A 21,891-nucleotide genomic window follows, 5' to 3' on the forward strand; every position below is an offset into this window, starting at 1 on the left:
GTGATACAACCTTCAAAATCAGGAAAATCAAATCAAATTTCTTTGAATAATTGTTCAAACAGCGTAAATCCAGTCCACGTCATCAAACTCCCGTAAATAGTATAACACAATTTTTAATATCCCAAAAATGAGAAACCTATATTTCTAGTTTGGTCCACACAATCATTCCCACGTTTCCTATAAAAAGAAGATTGGAGATTCTCGAATAACCTAGATCCAATCTCCATTATCCGAATCTTTTCGATCATGTATAGATATCATCAGCAAGATCTTTGAAATCACGAGAACCACGAGAAAAATCAATCTCCTCTACTCCGCTAATTGCTAGCTTTCATCTACGAGACTATTCTCGCCCTTTCTACAAACAAAAGAACGAAGAATCTGCCAATTGAAATCCAGTTGGCGTTATCAAACTCCATAAACACGACACTCCAAAGTCACTGAAAATCAAATTAAAGATCAATCTTTCTCGATGCCCGATTCTGCCATAGAACGTCATTCCCGTCCTTGCTACGAAGGAGAAAAAGGAAAAAGAAAAAAATACAAAATCCTCAAACCTAGATTCAGTTCGCGTTATCAAATCCCATAAATACGACGTAACACGACCTCGGAAACCGAAAAGATCGTGTTAGGAACCCATTTCCCAAATCCCGAAATCCCCGAAATCCCCCATCTTCATCTTTCACGCGTCGCAACCAAAACACCACCGTAAGAAAAAGATCACACCATCACGCAACGTGAACGTTAGCGAGCCTCGCTGCACGATCAACCGTGTCCCTGTCAGGCTCGTTGATCACGGAATGACCGCGAGGTTGCTTGGAAGGCGGTTGAAAATCAATTGGAAACTGCGTCGTTCGCGCGATCCAAAGCAGCAGGGACAGTTTCAAGGACGACTGTACGTGGCGCGGATCTATCGAACGCGCTTGATCGGTCAATCGAACGTCGTATCGAGGCGCGTTACGCGTACACAGGAAGCGGAAACGGAGCGTTTGATTCACGTGACGGGAACGCTGGGTGCACTGGCGTCGTCGGATACCTCGTGTTCGTCGCGACGTCCAACTGGCCAGGCTGATCTGCTTTCGCCGAGATTTCACCGCCAGGCTTAGGGGAAGGGGCGCGATTTGCGCGGGAAACTTGCGCGCCGCCAACCTCCACTCGTGTCTGTCCCTCTTTCTCCCACTCTTTGGTTCTGCCTTTCGTTTGATCTTTTACTCATGGAATCTTTTTTATCATCCTGGTAAAACTCGAGCAGCTACAGTATCGTGTACGCGTTTGAGTCTGCGTATCAAACTTCTCGAGACCAATTTTTCACAATGACTACGGTTACCTATAACTTCGTATATGCTTTGTTGAAGCTTGAAGGAAGAAAGATGTTGCGAATGAACATGCTGGACAATTTCTATCGTGGAATCTATGTAACTATAAATTTCGGTGACATGTATTAGACTATGCTATGTATTAATCTCGTAGAAACGTGGTTTTCTTTTTCACAGTGGCCAGAGTAACATAATGGCTTGGACTATGATTCCTTGAGATTTGAAAGAAGAAACGATTGAAAAGGAACATGTTGGACGATTTTTATTATGGAATAGTATGTAACTACAAGTTTCGGTGACATGTCTTAGATTATGCTATGTATTAATCTCGTAGAAACGTGGTTTTCTTTTTCACAGTGGCCAGAGTAACGTAATGGCTTGGACTATGATTCGTTGAAATTTGAAAGAAGAAACGATTGGAAAGGAACATGTTGGACGATTTTTATTATGGAATAGTATGTAACTACAAGTTTCGGTGACATGTCTTAGACTATGCTATGTATTAATCTCGTAGAAACGTGGTTTTCTTTTTCACAGTGGCCAGAGTAACGTAATGGCTTGGACTATGATTCGTTGAAATTTTGAAGAAGAAACGATTGAAGAAGAACATGTTGGACTACTCTTATTATGACTGTAGGCGTCAACGATGTGTGTTAAACTGTACATAGGATGAATCTTTTGGAGATGGGTTTCCAATAGCAACTACGGTAACGTAATAACTTGCACTGTAATTTATCGAGGTTGTGAAAGACGGAGTTATCAAAAATGAATATTTTAACTACCTTTAACGATCGATAATCGAACGTGAAAATAAATTCAACGTCATTTGTAACTGGCAAATTTTTGTTACTTTTTCTTTAGTATCTTTGTGCCGTTTATCAGATGACTTTAAAAAATTTAATTATTTATTTATTTCTGTTCCGTTTTACTATTCTACAAGGGACTTTAGGAGAATTTCTATCGCAGTGTGTACTGTATAACGATAAGCAAGTTCTCGTTGACATTTTTAACATGGACATGAACATTTATCGCGTTCTTATTCTTGACGTAACTGTTTCGCCTCCAAGGACGTGTAAAATATGGAGGGAAGTTGTCGAAGAGAAAGAAAATAAAGCTGAATAGAGTAAAAGTTAAGTGTATGTGCACTGTGGTGTCGTATTATTGTAACGAAGAATTCTCAGAGAGTTAGGGAAAATCGTGAAAGCAGCAAAGTGGACGAAGCTGAGGGAAAAACGTAAAAATACTGCGAAATGGGCGAAGAAGAAATCTTCTTGGGACAGAAATGGGGGAATCCCTCGGAAAGCCTCGATTTACCAAGAAACATCATTTCTGTATAAAAACACCAATTTTAGACGAGAGCAATTGGATTTCAGAACTAAAGCCACGGAAATCAAACCTGTTGGCTCGTCCAGCGTTCCTAAAGTCCCTTGTAGAATATTAAACGGAAGAGAAATAAACAAATAAATAATTAAATTTAAAAAATTACCTGATAAGCGGCACAAAGACGCTAAAGAGAAAGTAGGTAAAAATTTGCCAGTTGCAAATGACGTTGAATTTATTTTCACGTTCGATTATCGATCGTTAAAGGTAATTAAAAAATGTTTATTCATTCGTCGATCTGTTTGTAAGGCTAGATGCATCGGATATGGGAAGCAGATTACTTTGAGAGCGTAAAGAAGGACGATAATTATTTTGCATGCCAAAAAGAAAAGGAGTAATCTATTTTCTAATTAATTTATACAAATCCTTCTTTTCGTTCCAAATGTTCCTACAAAATTGTCGAATCATAATAAAAATTCCTCTAACTCTCTTTAAATTCTAAATGGCAAGAAAATTTATCGCAGGAAGTTCGTTGCGAAACGTGAGTCTAAGTTTCGAAGAACGCGGTATAAACGTTAAAATATTTCAAGCTCGAATTATACGGTTCAAAGTCGATGACTTTCTGTTGGCGAATAAATGGAGAAAAAGATTGGAAATTATAGACGGACTATCGATTATTGCCGAAAATAATCGAAAGCGAAGAATAAGGAAGATAATATTTCAAACCGGACACTAAACCAACCTTCTACGTTTGTTCGCCGTCTTCTGTAAATGGGAAAAGTAAAGGAGATGAATAAACGAGCTTCGTACGAGAAAACGTGACGAGCAGACGCCAAGATAAACGTAGATGATCACTCGATAGCTTACGAGGAACGAGCAGGATGTATAAAAACATGGAATTTCTTGAAAAAACGTTTGATCCAACAATCAGTAACTCGATATGTACAGATATATTTGAAGAAATACTTGATAACACGAAGTAATTTATACTTTGTTTCAACTTGAGTCCCATCTGATCATAAATTAGAATAATAAATCGGAAGAATAAATCTTCATAAATCAGAATATAATATTTCTTAATAGTCATTCCGTACTTTGTGTTTGCAATATTTCGCAAAATTAATTTCCATTTTTCTTATTGTGCAACGGTTAATTCCGGTCATTATTTTTATCGATCTTTTTCGTTTCCAAAAATTCGAAGAAATTTAATCCAAAGTATAATTATCGCTGTCATAATTTGCAATTAAATCATCGATCCAACACGATCTATCCTCTCGACTATATTTCGAATATTTCACAAAATTGATTTTCATTCTTCTCATTGTACGACAGTTAGCACTGATCGATGTTTGATTTTCGTTTCTAGAAATTCTAAGAAATTCGTACGATAAATTGCCATAATTTACTCATTCCACAGGCATTACAACGTCAGAATTTATTCCAAAGAACAATTACTTTATAATTGGAAATTAAAACAGCAATTTAACGTAGCCTTTTGTAACCTTCCCTGACACACCTTTTACTTTCCCGCTTTATTCCCCTTTTTTTAACTTTCCCAACTTCTCCTCGCGCATTTCATATTTTGCTACGTTTGTCTCCTGGTCCCAGCTTTCTCGTCTTCTCTCGCTTCTTCGCATTTTCTCCTCTTCCTCTCGCTCTCTTAGAATCTTTTTATTTACCCACGTTAAATATTTCATTGTCTCCATTTACGAATTACGGCTGGCCGCGAACGTTAATCGGTGAGTTCTGCTGCGTCGACTTAAGCGGAAATGACACTCGAGAAACAGAATCACGAGGAACGATACAAATTGAAACGTTTGAGAAACACTCGCGAATGGAAATGACTTACTTGTGTGGTAAACGAGCCTCTTGATACATAATATATTTAAATGAGATCTCATTGCATTTTTCTAATTTTGTAGGACGCATTTGTCGAACTGGCAATAACGGTCGAACAATTTATTCCAAAGAACGGTTAATGGTTATTTTGTGATCGAAACACGAGCTAACAATTATGCACGAATAATACATTAGCCTAATTAATTTGATTCGTCCTTGCAAGCTGGTTTTAGTCCTTAAAAAAAAATTTTTTTTTTTTTATTAAATATATTATTTTTGATTTTTGTATTTCTAATTCAAAGTTTAAATTGCTCTGTCGTGTTCGTTGAAAATAATCGCGACAAGGAATGACATTTGAAATATTTACGGGCCGGGATGTACCAGGACGTCGTTCGATTCCTGATGAAACTAGCTGCAAAACTTGCGAAATGAAACGACATACTTCAGCGTAGAAGATTTCACATATTTTAAAAGAAATTAATTTCACAGCAAAACAAACCAGCACAAGATTAAGTTATTTTACAGGAAATTAAATTAATCCCGATATACTTCGGGCTAAATTAACATTAATTAATATAAATATAAATCGATCCCGGAATAGTTCAAGATAATCAAAATTCCAAGATGCTTAACGCTAAATGGAAATAATCCAGAAATACTTGACGCTGGATCCAAGTTAGTCCGAAAATAAATCACACTGAATTGGAATAACCTTAAAATACATCACCAGGAATAAAAATAGTCTGAGAATAATTCACACTGAAATAAACCAATCCCGAAATAATCCGCTCTAAGATAAACCAGTCCGAAAATAATTTACTCTCGGGCAAAATCAATCCCATGACACTTTACGTTCAATGAAGATAATTCGCAAACACTTTACGTTAAATCGAATTAATCCGACAGCAGATCACACCGTTATTAATAAAAATAATTACTCAAAATGTTTCACGCTAAATTGAAATAACACGAGAACACCTTACGCTAAATTAATAAAATAATCGGAAGATATTTTTCAAATAAAATAAACGTCGCGTAAAGATTTCAAGAGACCAGGAATAAATACGTGTTACGAGAAACAACAAGCAAACAAGTGGCAATAAATTACAAGTGGCTGTAAAAGTGGCGTAAAATCTTTGAAAAGTCGCGCAACGACATTGATTTCGCGAGAACGCGCAATGCTGATCGTTGACCAGCTGTTCTGGTCGTTCACGGAGAACGGAAACGACTGTACTGGCGGACATTAATTCCCGCCACAGTGATTACCACGTACGATACACACACGCGTCTACCTCTATTCACAAATGACACTTGTCTTGACGCAGAAACTGGCTGGTCGTTATTTTAATGAACGCGTCAATCGGCCTCAATTCCACGGATTCTTCGACTGTAACTCTCTGGACCGTAAAACCGCCATCACGATGAGCGAATAGTTGTTCTCAAGGTCGAACTGAAAACATCATTCGCAATCCTGGGAAATTGACAGCTGTGGTTTCGTCGTAATGAACTTGTCCATTTCCAAGGTATTGTTCTCTTCACTCATCACAGTTTGGGTTTCGGTTAGGTTGACAATTTCAATGACAATTTGGAAGATGATTAGAGTTGGGTCGAATCGTTGTAAACCCGAAAATATAGATATTACAAATGAAGTTACTTTAGCGATCAATATCTTGTTAAGGAAATATATTCGCAGGAAATTTCATTGGAAAAATTTACATTTTTTTTTTTCTAAAAATCACAGACCCCAGATACCTTTGAATAAATCTAATAATAATAAATAATCTAACGATAATGTCTTAGACGCAGCTATTTTAATATCTAACGCGTTCAAAAAAAGAAATATTCTTTGTTAAGGAAATTTCACGTAAGAAATTAACATTTTATCTCTTTCGCAGAAGTCGCATCAAAATCTCAAGAAGAAAAATCTAACAATAACAATGTTTTAAATGCAATTATTCGAGCATCGTGCAAAAGTGTTGAAAAATTCAAAAATAACGAGCACGTTGTAGATGCAATTATTTTAATATTTAAAACGATCTTGCAAAAATATTGTGTATGAATTTCGTTTAAAAAATGGATACTTTATCACTTTTGTCTGACCTAATCTCGAAAAGCATTCGGAAATTTAGCGTTCAAACGCGTTTGGCCAAAAGCGAATTAGCGACAATCACCGATCGTTGATCGATCGAAATCGGTTTCGAAAACGTGGATATTATGCAAACGTAGTTTGAAAATAAATCGCGCAGCGTATAGTGGCCGCTCGAACGTGTCCAATCGCTGTTTTCCCATCGTCCATTGGTCAATATTGATTTTCCGGAAGGAATTCAGCTACAGCCACGTTGCACGCTCACGTTCCTAACATTTGAAAGCAACCTGTGACTCGTTAACGCGTGGAAAATAACTTTTCTTAATCTATACTTGACTGGGAAAAATTCTGAGATTTTTCCAAATGAACGTTCTTTTATATTATATAATAAAGGAATTAAAAATTAAGAATAAAAGTTAAAAAAAAAATATCTGGTAATAGTTGGAGACAATTTTGAAAGAGAAAAAGGAGAAACGCAAAGAACATCTCATGTAAATTACCAACTTGTATGCTTGCTTTTCGTTTGTATTAAATCTGTTTTTTTTTTCTCTCCTACTTTGAATAAATTACAGGCGTATTTGTAATTTTATAATTTGTTGTTTTACGCCATTTATGCTAACGTGTAGTGTCAGTAAAACGGCTTTGAATTCAAATTAAACGCTGTTTTCCCTGCTGCGTTAGACTTGAACTACGTTTCAATTTTCTCCAAGTCGAAAAGCAAAACATTTTACGCGCGTGTTGCGGCAATTCTACGAAGCTTTTCTTCTACAGCTGCACGATACTTGCGATCTCTCGAACTTACATCGAATATTTGTTGCTATATTCGAACATTCGACAATGTCTATTCCAAGTATGAAACTTAAGTACTTACGTAAGTACCAACCTATAGCAAATGCTAAATAATTCAAACTGTTCGATTCACGGCCTACATATTTTATCTTCGAAATTGAATTCAAACTACGCGATCCATCGAACGTACATCGAGATACCCGGGAAAATTTCTTTAATTCCTCTTAATTTTTATCAAATTCTGAGCTTAATATGCTTCCAACTGTTCTCGTCGCTTTGATTAAAATATATGTTCAGACAGGTAACAAAATGGAAATATTTTATAGAACGCGTGAAACATTCTCATAAAAATGTGGAAAGAATGCTGGAAATAAATGTCAATTTAAGAGAAGGAAATATTTCTCTACGTATGTGCGCTACATCAGACGATATTAAAATAATTTCTGAAATGATAGCTACGAGAATTTTCTCCTCCTGTTAATCAATTTAATTATATGTTATTCGATAGCACACTATTTATAGAAACGTACACGTTTCATTATCAATCTACAGCAACGCAATATTGTCAACAATGCTATTAAATTGTCACAAGGTTCTGCTCAACGTAGTGATTAACCAAGCTCATCCAGCCTGATTGCCGTCATTATAGGAAACCACGAAACAGTTCACGATGAATAAACAAATTGTCTAGCCGAGGGAGGCACGTTTACAAGGACTTTCTCGACAAAAATTTATCATTCACTGTTCGCTCCGTTTTATTCGGTAGATGTGCAGCATGTGCTGTTTAAACGAAAATACGAAAAAATGTACGAAACGAGACGAAAGTCGTATGATAAAGATGGGGACTGGTATGGCGCTTTTATCTGTTTCACCTTGCAACGATTTTGAAACTCTCGTAAACGCGACATTATGATTTTCCAATGGATACTACCACATTTTATCAGATACTCCGATAGTCGACGTTCAAACGCTACGAACTTGTGTCTTTCGCAGCGATCCGCTATCGATTTAAACTCGACAGGGCGATACAGCGAACGACTCGAAACGACTTCTGGAAACATCAGAAAATTACAACCTTGCGCTATCGGCGATGTTACAGCAGTGCTAGCGTTATGAAAAACGTCTTTCATAGCGCACCATCGAATTCTAAAGTTCACGCGTTACGAGTTTCCAGCGTTTCGAGAACGTGCGAATATTTAAGGGGAGGCTAAGGTTAATTCGTGCAAGAAGACACGTCCGAATAATTGCTGCCATTGCTGTATTTTTTAATATTTCTCCGTGAAAATTTTATACAATATTCTTTGAATGTCATACTTCGATGTACTATTGGTTTTAATAAAGAGATTTTAACTGTATCGTCACAAATAATTCACAAAAACATGCCTTATTTTTGTACGAATTAACCTTAGCCCCTCCTCTTCCTTCAGAAAAAATGGAGCTTCGCGTTTGAAAATTCGAATATCGCGTTTGCAGGACGTTCCAAAATGGTTGAAAACTGAAGCAGATAAAAGCAGAGTACGTGCCTCTCGATACCATACAACTTCTATCCGAAATATCTTTTCGTAACATTCGTATTTTTGCAAGTGTTGCAACCTCGCCGGTTAAACAGTGACATACGGTATAGAAAAACGTGGCTGAATGATAAATACATGATAAATCAATTTAATCTGCCACGATTTAGACTTGGTATACTACTTTGCTTACACAGCTATACAATGCACGTGGTTTAAAAAATATTTATAAAAAGATTTCTCACGCGTATCTGCTAGGTGAACCGCGACCTCCGCATACTGGTTAATTAATGGTTCGCAGCAGTCGACCTAATTAGTTAAACTTTAATACGCTTTAGTGGTTGCAAATTACAACGAAAAAGAAAACAAAGAAGAAAAGAAATAAGAAGAAGAAAAAGTTCGATCGAGACACAGGTTATTTACGGATAAAAATCGCTATGAAATATTCCGATGGAGAATGAGGATGGAAATTTCAGACGGTTGCCTGGGCTTTGGAAGACTACGAAGGAAGACTATAACTCGTCACGAAAATTGATGTTACGTAAAAGCGCAGAAACGAAGCAGAAGACGGTTCTTTCATGGCGGCTGTTAAAGCGTAATTGCTCGCGACAGCCTCGTAAACATCTCGTCTCTCGAGTATTTTGCGCGCCCGTAATTAACGCGCGCCTTTCCTCTTCCTATTGTTCGCCATGAAATCTCGTCAACATCGCGTCAATATCCTCGCAACTTTCCCGCTTTGACCTGTGCACTTCGTAAAATTTCGTTTCTCCGCAATCTGAAACTGCTCGCCTAAGAACGAAGCATTGCCAGCAATTGAAAAAATCCCGCGCTTATCAATTGAAAAACTCAGGGTTTGTCAGGAACGTTGGAAGAAGATTTTACGATGCCACAAAATCCAGGAAAAATGAAACAGCTAGAAGACGAATGGTCGAAAGGGAACTACGCGCTCCAGATAATATTCTCTTGGCGCGCGGATTTTCCCCAGCGCTACTTTCTTCGAATCCTCTCGTCGTTCTACGAAAAAATGTATCAGGCTAACGTGGTTCGACACTGATCGGTTTAGAAGACATTTTAACTTTGATTCCGTGGACTTTGCCGTTAACAGCACCATCTTGAAACAAACTCATAAATAATGACGCGCTGCGTCACTCTTCTTGTTTTTCATGTCCCACGGAATCAAAGTTGAAGTATCTTTCAAGCTAATCGCTTCTCCATCGTGTTAGCCTAATTTTGTTGGATCGGCAACCAAGTGATCGCGGATTTTGACATTAGGAAAATATATGACGCGTCTAAATTGTAAGAAACTGATACGACCGGTTAATAACGTGACTAAATTATGACAGCCAATGTGTAACAACGTAACGCGATCGAAATGGTTAAGGAGGAAAAAGCCAATGTTTAAAAACTGGAGCGATAAAACGAGGAGATCTAACTTCCGAAAAATTAAAAAAATGCACGAACGATGCAAATTCTTCCGCGAAACTGGACACGAGAGTGGCGATAATCCGGCTACGACAGATGGAGCGAAGCGAACACTCGGCACGCTGTTTGCTCTCGTCGAGATAAAAATATTTACACGCGATGCACTCGCTGCTGCACTCGATGCACCGTGAAAATATTTACAGCCCTGGGTATCCGTGATACTGTCTCGATTAATATCGAATTTTATCGGTGTTTCGTCTCTCTCCAGCTTTTAAACAACGTTCCGAATTTACTTTTCATATACACGTTTCATAAATATTCCTCAGGAAACAGACTTTCGTCTTCTATTTTTCCTTATTTACTCTAATAAATGTTCCTAATTGTCGAGTACAATTAATTGCATTTTTTTTTTCTTTTTTTTTCAAGAGGTCAACAATTTTTGAAGTTTGTATTTTTTCAATACTGAATTTTGATCGCATAATTCTGTGTAAGTAAATGGAAGAATTAATATTACTCAATTATTGAAACAAACGATAATTTTATCGAGCAAAGGACGACGATTTCGTTATTTAAGAAACGACAATCTCGTTAATTAAGGAACGACGATTTTATTATTTAAAAAAACTAAGGAACAATGTTAACTACTTTGTGAAAGATTAAGAAGACAAATTTTCCAGAATTTAGATAGGAAATTCTTTGAAAGTTCGATAATAGTTTCCACCCCCCTCCCCCGCATTCGCCGCCCAACTTCAATGACGATCCTTTAAGCTCCGGTAAATTCCTTTTTTTAACCTCATCCTCCTACATTTTGCCTCCGTGTCCTTTTGTCTGAAGGTGTATCCTTGGAAAAAAGTGTATTATGATAGCTATCGAAGTTGTCTTTCAGTCTACTAAGAGATAGACAGAGAAGATTATAGGGTTCCAATAAAACGGAAACTTGGAAGCTCGGATAAGAAAGTGACCTATAAAGAATATATTACAGTCAGCTTGTACCTCGATTATTTTCTTAAATGCCAAAGTAGTATGATTATAATGTTTATAAAACAAACAATCGCCAGCCCTTTGTTTATTTATTTATAACGATAAACGTTTAAAAAATCCTGCAGAAAATCCGATAGAAAAATATTCCTTGACACGGTTATGTTTCAAAAATATACGTCCTCTCAGGCACGAATAATCTATGAAACAATTATTATTTGAAAAGATATACGTATTTTCTTTCTCTAGAATTTCTTCTCTAATCAAGCTCAAAGTTGTTAGAGAAAGATGGTGAATTATAAAAAAAAAAAAAAAAAAAATACAGGAAAGCTCACAACCTGTTAATCGTCGAGAGGTAATTATTTATTTGCAGCCGAAAGTCCAAAGATCGCATTACTCATGGGATGTCCCGATATATTTAAAAAATCCACGTGTCTTGAAAAAAAAAGTCATCCATTTTCAGGTGTACAGTTTGCACCATCAAACCATTGGTTGCAGCATACTGCATACTGAAATTACGTAATAATGCGACTTACCTACTGGGATCTGTTGAAACCCTGAAAATGACAATTCGTTTTTATTCGAGAACCTTCTACTATAATCGTCGCATGCCGTTAATTAGTTACGTTAATAAACGCAGCCTAAACAATTCCACTCTCATCCCTACGTTTATCTCTACTTGTTACTTTTCCAAAAATTCCACTACCAAATTTTTCCCTCTTTTTTTTTACAACCTTTTTTCCCGTACAGAACGACGAACAATGAAACAAAAAGTTAAAAAGGAGGAAGATTAAAGTATCCGTAGAATCGATATACGCCAATTATTTTCAAACTCGTTCATCGGGGAATTCGTTTGGCTGTGTAGGTGTAATTTTCCCTTTTATTCCTTTCTGCTATTTGTTTATCGTGATACAAAATAGGAGGGAAAATGTGGAACAATGCACGTGTATCGTCTCGTGTATCCGCGCGTGTTCGTAAGCATCGATTTTATTAGCGCAATTCTGCCATGTGCCTTCGCGAGAAATCCATTTACAACGCAACTACTCCCCGGGGTTTAATCTTTCCCAGAAACCGAAAAACGGAACAAAAGAGAACAGAGATCTAAACGTCCAATAAGAAATCTGAAATCGATCGCTGTTACTTCAAACGATGGCTAATTGCGTGTTTCTACTTTGAACAACCTATAATTAATGTTTTCTCAAAAAATTGTTACAACGGAAAATAATGATAATTGGATCGTGTTATGCAGAAAGGAACCGTTCCACGAATGTTGAAAATTTAGATACGAATCTTGAAATATTGAAATTCTAGAGCAGATAAAGTTGCAAATTTTCGTGTGTTATAATAAAACTGAAGATTACGTTGGAGATTTATATCTTTTCTTATTTGAGAAAAAAAAAAAAGAGAGAATATTTCGAGAAACAGTTTGCGTAGTTAAATTTGTTATTAAAAAATAGACAACTTTTATTGGAAAGTTATTTTCCTACTCCGTATAGTTTGCAAAATATTCGAAAAAAAACATTGCATTAGGTTAACGATTATGTTAACAACATGACGTTTTTCCTCCTAGACTTTGTAACATACCTTCGCTCTTTAATTATAGTGTACAAAATTAAAAAAAGATACAACTTAAATATTTTTTAAAAAATTATTTGATACGGTTGAAAGTAAAAAAAAAAAAAAAAAAAATAGTTAAGATAACAGTGAGAATTATTTAGCGAATGGACTGATTATTTCCTGCACAACAGATCGCGATTCTAATCTACGAAATTATTGAAAGGAAAGCAAAAATGATGGCAAAGAAAAATCGACTGAAAGCACGCCACAAAGTAACTCAACAGGTAACTGAACTACTCAGCTCCAAAATTATATATGTATATGGCAGAATTTCTTTTTTTCTCTTTTCCTTTTTCTCTTTTCTTTCGGATAGCGAACGGTTCCATGCACTTTAGCCAACCCCTGTTTCGTTCGCTATATGTGTGCGACAGAGAAAGAGAAAAAGGAAGCGGTTAAAGAGGCAGCGAATCGAATCGAATCGAATCGATTTAATAGCGATCGTAATTATCGTGGCGAGGGGTGTCGATTAGTTTTGTAAGTGTGTTTCTGTGGCTAGATGTATATGTGAAGTGAAACGAGAGAAACTGATATATAATATATAATAGGATCGTGTACATACGGTCGCTCCATAACAACCTCTGCTTCTTTGTATCTGCAACCCAAGGATCACAAATATGATTCGCATTATCACACCCCGCACCCGTTCATTGCGATTTAAAAAGAAAAAAGAAAAGAAATAGATTCTTTTCCGTTGCGTGCAACAAGGCGTGAATACTCGGAATAAAAAGATAAAGTATCTCTGAAAGAATTTTTATTACCTTTACGATCGATTATATTGTGGAAAATAATCTTTGGAAGGCGAAAAACTACCAACTTAAAAATTTCTGTACGAATATCTTTCCAAATTTTTATAAGTTTATTCGTTTTTTCGTAGAAATGAATCGTAATGTAAAAATTTGTATATAGAAATTTTTACAATTTACAGGTACTATATTTTCTATCGATTTTTCCACGCAGTATAGTTTTTCAGGATTTTCATTTTTGTTTAACAGAGCGGGGAGTATATTTCTTTTTATTGCAATACATTTGCAATATATTTTCACAACCTTGCTGCAATTTTATATACAAAGACTACAAACAAGTGATATATAGTAAAAAATAGAAGATAGAAACATGTGTTAAGCATCAACACCATAGAAAGCTACGATATTTTATCAAGCTACACATAAGAAGAAGAGAGATCGCAGACTGTTCTTGCACAATCATTAAACAATATTGGCACGAATACGCTGTGATAGGATGCATCATTCGATTACTTATCTTCAAAAACCAGAATTGCGGAAGAATAAAGATCTCTATGTAGGATTTTATTCCTGATTATAGCGATAATTCTGTTAAGTGAACTCTTTTCGAATGCAAGACACGTTTCACACATGCGTGGTTGGATATAAAAATTTGTAAGGCAAGAAATTTTTATCGTGGAGGCAGTAGAATTAACGTGATCATGGTCAGATATTCAACAAATTGACTACCGTATGTATTTGTCTTATCCTTTCTCTCGATATACCGCTCGTAAGATACTTCACAATATCGACGAACCAGTCGTCGGTTCGTTAAAATACTCACGACGCTCTCAGCATGGCATAACCATGAAAACAACACGATTCCTACTTTATCATTGTCGATAAATTCAGTCAATCGCATCTGAAACTATGATTATCGGCACGATCTACATTACCGGCATAATTAAAGTTACATTTACAGTCGGTACAATAAAGTTTGAATAGCCGATAATGCAGATTCAAGTTGTACAAAGTTGCTTCGTACAATTAATCCCAGGACAGTGTTTGATTCTGACGATTAAGAGAGTTACATAGTTTAATCAATCGATAAAATAATAGTGGATACAGGCAAATCCAACGTTCGATATCTAATTCCGTTCAATTATTCATGAACAGGCGGCGCATTACGTTACAACAGGCCAATTATCACGGTCGTGTTTACAAATGACTTCATTAACGGCATCGTGTCAAGAGGAATTCGTAATTCACGTGGGCGTAAATTATACCAAGTTCGTTTCATTACCAGCTATAGTTTGCCGTTGAATAACCAGTAATTAGGAATTTTGCGCGACCGCGCGCCAATCGCCAGATTACTTCAATACGTCAATCAGTGTAAATACATAATTAATTCTGGACAAAACATTATTTCTCTATCGGATGAAGTACCAAATGAGTTTAGAAGTTTTTGATGCTCCGTTATTTAACTCTAGCTATTATTAATACTTCTTTCAAGATATTTAAATGCAAACTCACGAAAGCAAATACCTTCTACACCAAATTAAACGATTTACAAATAATTTACTCGAGTTTCCAAAGCTCTGAAAATTGCGATTATACAACGAACTCATTTGTTACTAAAAATATAAAAATTCTGCTTTATTTCGTCCAATCAAAATGCACAGTATCCAGTGTCTGACCATAACCGACCATTTCTACTGCAATACAATTTACATAACGAGGTCTGCAGTTTCCATTAGATCGAAAATTTATCTGATCGAAGCTGAACAATCACGATCACAAACCGAACACCGTATCAACAATCCGACATTCCCAATTCATTATTTACAAGGTTAGATCTCCGTTATCCCGACACAGAGAAAAAGATTAAAAAATAAAAAATGTTTTCCTCGAGTCGAGATAAGGACCTAAAGCAGAAGCATAGTTTCATAGGCTCACCTTTCGCTCGCGATCGAACTGTTCCGAGACATCGACTTTGGTGACATGTCGAAGTCGCTGTCGCTGCGATACAGGAAGCTTTCTCGTCGTTGTGGCTGTTGCAGCACCAAACTTGGATTCTGCGATGCATTGTCGCCCGTAGCGCTGTCTGCCTTTGAGCTTCCATTTCCCACGTCGAAACTGTTAACAGAAAAGAAAACGATCCTTAAGCATATTTTCCTTTTACTTTATGTAAATTTTAAGGGATAATTTTTAACAATTCGCAAACACACTTTTTCCTTTTATTTCACGAACATTTTATCGTGTAATTTTTATCTAATGTATTCGATTCGGTTAACTGACTTTTGAGGAATTTGCAATGACATAAAATTAAAAATTTGAAGCTTCGGCAGATGAATAAATTCGTAATATTATTTGAAAGATTAAATTAACAACTGTACATGTTTCTTCTGAAATATTTTCAATTAATAAAGTAGAATCGTCTTCGACATTTAATCAAAATTGAACGATAACATCTTATTTGTTGCCAGAAACTATCTAAATTAAAATAAATAGAATGAAAACACGCTATTTTAAATGAGAATATCCTGTTACGAAAAGTTCATCAATTATTTTACCCAACATAGAAAATAATTAACATACAGTGTTCAAGTCAGACTGTATACACTTTGTCTTCAAGCACAACCTTCACAACAAACTTCTATTATAATTTTCAGCAAGTTACGAAGCTTCTAAGAACAACACATCTTCGTCGTTGCATATCGCCGATATAAATAGCTTTTAAAGTATACTGGTCGAATATCTTCGTTATAGCAACGATGGTGTCTCCTTGCACCCCCGACAGGCATCGAATTTAATTTTCCTCGGGCTACGTTCGACAAATGTACCTGGTTAAGCTACGCGTTAGACGGATACACATTTTTCACGTCCTGTCGTCCACTTTGTTTGTAAGAAAGCGAATTTATGAAAATTGGTCGATGAGATTGGAAAGTAAAAGTTAATTCCAAACGTGTATATCGAGGAGGTTGAACGTTTTACCAAAAAAAGATACAAAACTGGAATTGGAGGACGAATCGAAAAGCGCGTTGTGAAATTAATTTAAATTTCTCAGAAACTTCGCACGACGAAAATTCGAGGAAAATTCGTTCGTTTCGCATCTGTTATCAAACTACCAGAGTGTGGAAGCGTCTCTTAAAATTCTAGACAGCGTAACTAGACGGAGAAAAAAATTATACAGAGAGCAGCTGATTAACAATTCAAAACGCGTGGATGGCGATTTTAATCGAAATTGAAATTACACGCAACGAAATGAAAATTCGTGGAGATGAATCTAGTTGCGATCTTCTCAGACAAACCGCGCCTGAACGTGTCATGAAATAATTATCCGTTATAGTAATCGGCGTGATCGTTATCAATTTGCTCGTTAGACGGGCCTAATTAACTAAATAGCTTGATTAACATTTTTTCGTTCTCATGATCGTCGGTGTTGACCAGAAACCACGTCTCGTCTTCCTGCTCTCGATAATCGTCATTACGTGTCATTATGTAAGCTACGATTAATTCCACGGCCTTGCTATTCAATCGCTAAATAATGTCCAGAGAAAGAGAACGCCAATAAGCGTCCCTTGCTTCATATCGTTTCACTCCGAATTCTTTTTAACGGCCAAGTTGTTGTTATTTTTATTAAATAAGAGTTACGTAAGTTCGTGAACTTTTCGTGTAATTGTAATCTGATTTATTTAAATGGGGAAATTGTAATTATGTTCGACGTTTCAATTTTTAAGCGAAAAGTAGTTTATTAATTGAACGAAGCGTTAATAATTTTATTTAAATCCCTTGGAAAACGAATTTCTACGATTTCTTCAAATTTATTCGACGAATAAAATAAAAGGAAATGAAATTTGTCAGTTAATGTAACATTGTACACAGAATTAAGAAGAAAGGAAGAAATTTCCAAGGTTGTATGATTATCAATATCAATTCCATGTAATATTTAACAATTGAAGTTAAGTTGAATATTCGAAGAATATTTGTTAACATTAGATAATCCATGCTATCGTTATGGATCTTGAAAAACCAGTGAAGAGAATTTTAAAACTCGTCCGTGCAATTTACAAATCCATATGATACAGAGTATGTGTCTGGCCACGACCGGACAATTCTACTTAACGCCAGACTCTACTTGCTCTCCAATCTTTCAACGTTTAACTCTCGTATTTCAATCTAAATACACACTTGACTGCCTTATATTACGTTTCAGACGTCTTAAAGACAACATTAACCAAATCATCGCTAATAACGCTTTAAATAAACTAATAAAAAGATCAGAATCTGCGGAGCGATAAATGTTTCGTTATAATTCGTCGTAAAAGCACGAAAATTTAAATCGCATGCCACGATAACAATTATTAAAAATTCCTCCGAACATTTCATTACTTTGTAGCATGTCCTATAGACGGAAAAATTCTATAAAAAGAAATCTTCAAAGAGATTGTTTCTAGACATGAACCAGCTGAGAGAAGACCTGTTGCGAGGAATGCTTGCCTGGGCAAACTCATGATCGAGCTATCGGGACAATCTTGGCGTTTATCTACGGCACGGCCAAGCCTCAACAGCTAATATTGGTTTTTCGAGCAGGGCCGCCAATAAAAAAGTGATTAAAAGCCACTTCCGTTTCGCGGCTGCCGCACCCGTAACACGTTATGTAAAACACATTGAGTAATGGTTAAAAGCAACGCTATCGATTGGCGTGGCAAGTGCATTGTGACGTAAAGCTCAAACTCGAATGACTCTATATGTAACGTATCAATGTGAAACAGTATTTTCTTCTTCTCTCATCTTATTCCATTATTTGTCGTGGTTTTAATTAACGCGAGTAATTCTCTATCTTTCGCGGTTTCGTTTTGATTGTTCGAACGAGTTGTTGTTTCAATTTTAATTGTTTCAGATTTATCCGGTTGGTTCGATATACGGATAAATATGTGTACAGAGTACCAGAAGTAATTTATCATGGTCGATAGTTAAATGTAACGATCGTTGGGTGAAACTACGATTTGAATCTCCTTCGATCACGAATCGTTCTCGATTAGGTTAATTGCTCGTATAGTTTCTATTCTCTACCATGCTCTTAGATCGCTTTACGACTAATTAAAAGGGATCATTGGTCTGCTCATTATTTCCAGCTCATTTCCTAATGGATTCTTTCGCCAGCAAAGGCCAAAAGATCAGGTCTTTAACTGAACTTTCTAACGCGGTACAAATGAATTTCGCGTTTGTTCACCGATACACACGTTTCATGCATCAGCTTCAATTATATTGTTTTAATTACGAATAACGATGCCAAAATACCTAGCCAATTTCCCTCTCCCTCTCTTTTTGCGCGTACTGTATATCGGTTCTAAAATCTCATTTTCGTCACTGTCTCTGCTACTCACTGTCCATAACAGCATTCCCAAAAATTGTTTCTTTCTTTTTTTTTTTTTTTGCTGTCGATGTAATGCCAAAATATCTGGCCAATGTTTCTTTCTAAATTATATTCCTTTTCTAAATATTCTTCTCTTCCGCGGAAAGACAGAAATCGAAGATAAAAAACATTTGAAATATTAAACACGATATCGAACGCATCATTTATGCAATACCATAAGTACAATAGTTTGATGAATAACGCAATGACGGTCATTTCTTTGAAGAAGACAATTTTTCTTGATAAATAATAGGTTAAATCGTTTCGAAACTTACGGAACAGCGACGTAGACCAATTTTGGATGAGTTTTCGCCCTGGATAACATGGACACGCAACCGCTGTGTCTTCTGAACGAAGTAAGCGGAAGCGTCACTTTCATCGTGCCAGAATCTCGGCGCGCCAATTTCAAGGACACGTCGCATGGCACGAAAATAGGATAATCATTCATCTTGAGCTTACAATCTAACGAAAGATCCTTTTTCCATAAATAATATAATTTCTCTCGCCTAAATCATCACTCTATGCTCGTCAGTTTTAAACACTTTTTCCGCTTATTACATTTTCCTGACTTTCCATGTATATACAGCACTGTTTTCCTTCCGTTTTACAGCTGTTGTTCTTGTCCAAGAATTTTGTCTGACCTCGATGAATCGAAGGAAGAGTTTCGTTCGCTGAAGTTAATTTGAAAAGTTTCCCTGAGTTTTATCGAGCCCTTTCTGCTTCTTTATGACGAGCTTTTAGGTTTGCTTCGCCCTTTCGAAGTGGCTTTCTGAGAAGGTTTCGAGACTCTTGTTAATGAATTCTGTTTCTTAGTTCAGTGAAAAACAAGTGGCAAGTTTATCATCTTCTTATAGAGGCTTTGTGCACTGCCTTTGTCTATTCGCGTGGATTCTTCGTGCGTCTAATTGAAACTACGAAGGAATTCGAAGGATATTTACAATTTTCTCCCCGACTCGGAGAACAAAAAGCGAGAAAATATTCTATCGAGCAACGTTGGAACGTTCTTGCCATTATATAAATACCTTTCGTGTTTCAACTTCTTATCAAACTTGTACTTGTGTTCTAAAAATGTTACTACGTCGCAAGAAAATATTCCACATAATCCATTTGCCCGACCAATTTCCCGAAAAATAGAATTATACAGCAGTAAATAAAACTTTCATCGGCCATTCTGTGACAGTAATATTCGAGTTGATCTAGTTTCCTTTGGATGTTATCGTCTCAAACGCATATTCTTCCAAAAGGAAGCAATTTTCTAGAATTAGAAGTGGACATTCTTCCGGTATTCCAAGGAAAACAAGAGATATCGGAATAGACGAAGTTTTCGTCATTTATTCGATGATAAAGTTTTGGCTAATAATCGTCCAAAGATTCGTCCAAAACGTCATTTATTATTCCATCCTTGTTTCCTAACAAATTTCCTAAAAAAAAATCGACGGTTCTTCAATTTTGTAAAAAAGAAAAAAAGAAACGTCGACATCCAAGGAAACGACGCTTCGCTGAAACGAATATTCGTTTGCTCTAATCCGAACTAATTGCCAAGAGTACTGCGACCACTTAACAAAATTCGCGATTTACTTTAATTGGCCTCGGCGAAAAAGACGGCCAAGTGTCACGGAAGTCGGGAGCGAGACAGAAACAGAAAACGAAGCTAATCGAACGGTACACGTTCAACGCGAAATTGCTTCGTCCCTTCTGGTAAAACCGTGCGACGAAAATTCACTGGACGTCGATTTCGATTTATCGAACAGTCGTAAAAAGATATTACGACGCCTATACGTTTGTCCACGAACGATTTTATATCGCCTAGCGTCTATAGGGAACACTTGAAACGGAATTTTTTTTTCATACGACTGTTTGCTCGTTTAATGACTTCCAACGTTTGCATGAGAGAATAGGGGTGGATAGAAAAATAGACAAATCAATTTCATTCTATGGACTTGTTTTTCCAATTTTTTTATTCCAGTAGAGCCTCCATACTTTCTTTTCTAATTACGCCATTCGTATATTTACGATATCGATACTTTTTATTCTATTATTTTGATAGTATTCTATCAATTCGTTTTTTTAATGTTATCGACACTGTTGTGCCCCACAAATTTTTACATTTTCATCTTTTGACAATCAAGAAGGCTTCTAACGTTTTAAGTAAATATTTGGTATTTATTTTTTGTAATGTAAAACTATATACATCTTCTATTTTACCTTCAAATTGAACGAATTCTTTCGGATAGAGAATAAATCAAACAGCCATTGTCATAAATATATTTCTTTTAAAATACGCCACTTATATATCCACGATGAATTCCGTATTTTCGAACGCTATGAAATGTTTTGAACAGAAAAATGTATTTTGACCGTAGAATCTCATGGCAAAGTAAAAATACCGCATAGAATTTATTTTTCTCGTATCACGAATTAAAATCTCTTTCATAAGGAGACTATAGGCATATATCAAGCTTATCAAAATTTACTCCTCGACAAAGGAATCTCATTGAAAGACGGGAAGTTGATAAATTCCGTGGAAAAAGGTAGAGTAATCCAAAACACCAGGCAAGGAAGAAATATTTCACCAATTTTAAATTCAAATCGCGCGCGTGGCAAAAATAAAGGGAACAACAAGTTGTTAGACGAGGGAGAAGAAGAAAAATCCTACGGCCTCTTGTTTCTTCAACCGAGAGGATGTGTCATTTATCAAATTTTCCAAAACTTCAAAATCGTCCCTCTCTTTTACGTAAGCAGAATGGTAGATTCCGATTGAAAATAAAGCCAAACGCCGAGACGTAATTTCAATATGGAAGTATAGACGAAAACAATTGTTCGGATATTTAATTAACGAGTGTGATAACGCGCGGTATCGTAAAGTAGAAGA

General features: G+C 36.2%; 1 protein-coding gene and 1 long non-coding RNA gene across 20 annotated transcripts in view; one reads left to right on the forward strand and one right to left on the reverse strand.

Moving 5' to 3' along the window:
- LOC100648035 (cAMP-specific 3',5'-cyclic phosphodiesterase) overlaps positions 1–21,891 on the reverse strand; it is a 359,695-nt gene that overhangs the window by 68,835 nt on the left and 268,969 nt on the right. For 10 of the 18 annotated variants that reach the window (XM_012317596.3, XM_020867272.2, XM_020867271.2 and 7 more), the window contains 3 exons: positions 15,557–15,736; positions 13,438–13,470; positions 11,798–11,818 (listed from right to left, as the gene is read on the reverse strand). In XM_012317596.3, the coding sequence (XP_012172986.2) occupies positions 11,798–11,818; positions 13,438–13,470; positions 15,557–15,736 (234 nt within the window). Of the gene's footprint in view, positions 1–557; positions 1,055–5,583; positions 5,698–11,797; positions 11,819–13,437; positions 13,471–15,556; positions 15,737–19,294; positions 19,691–21,891 lie in introns of those variants that run through there. The other 8 variants (XM_048413152.1, XM_048413151.1, XM_048413149.1 and 5 more) reach the window with 7 other exon arrangements.
- LOC125386512 lies at positions 1,244–3,701 on the forward strand. Of its 2 annotated transcripts, XR_007226743.1 has the most exons (5): positions 1,244–1,415; positions 1,494–1,591; positions 1,674–1,771; positions 1,854–2,023; positions 3,161–3,701. It is a non-coding gene; the product is annotated as an uncharacterized LOC125386512 (long non-coding RNA). The 2 variants fall into 2 exon arrangements; XR_007226744.1 differs by lacking the exon at positions 1,674–1,771 and having other exon boundaries at positions 1,244–1,591.

The sequence above is a fragment of the Bombus terrestris genome, chromosome 16, assembly GCF_910591885.1.
Source record: "Bombus terrestris chromosome 16, iyBomTerr1.2, whole genome shotgun sequence".
Classification (NCBI taxonomy): Eukaryota; Metazoa; Arthropoda; class Insecta; order Hymenoptera; family Apidae; genus Bombus; species Bombus terrestris.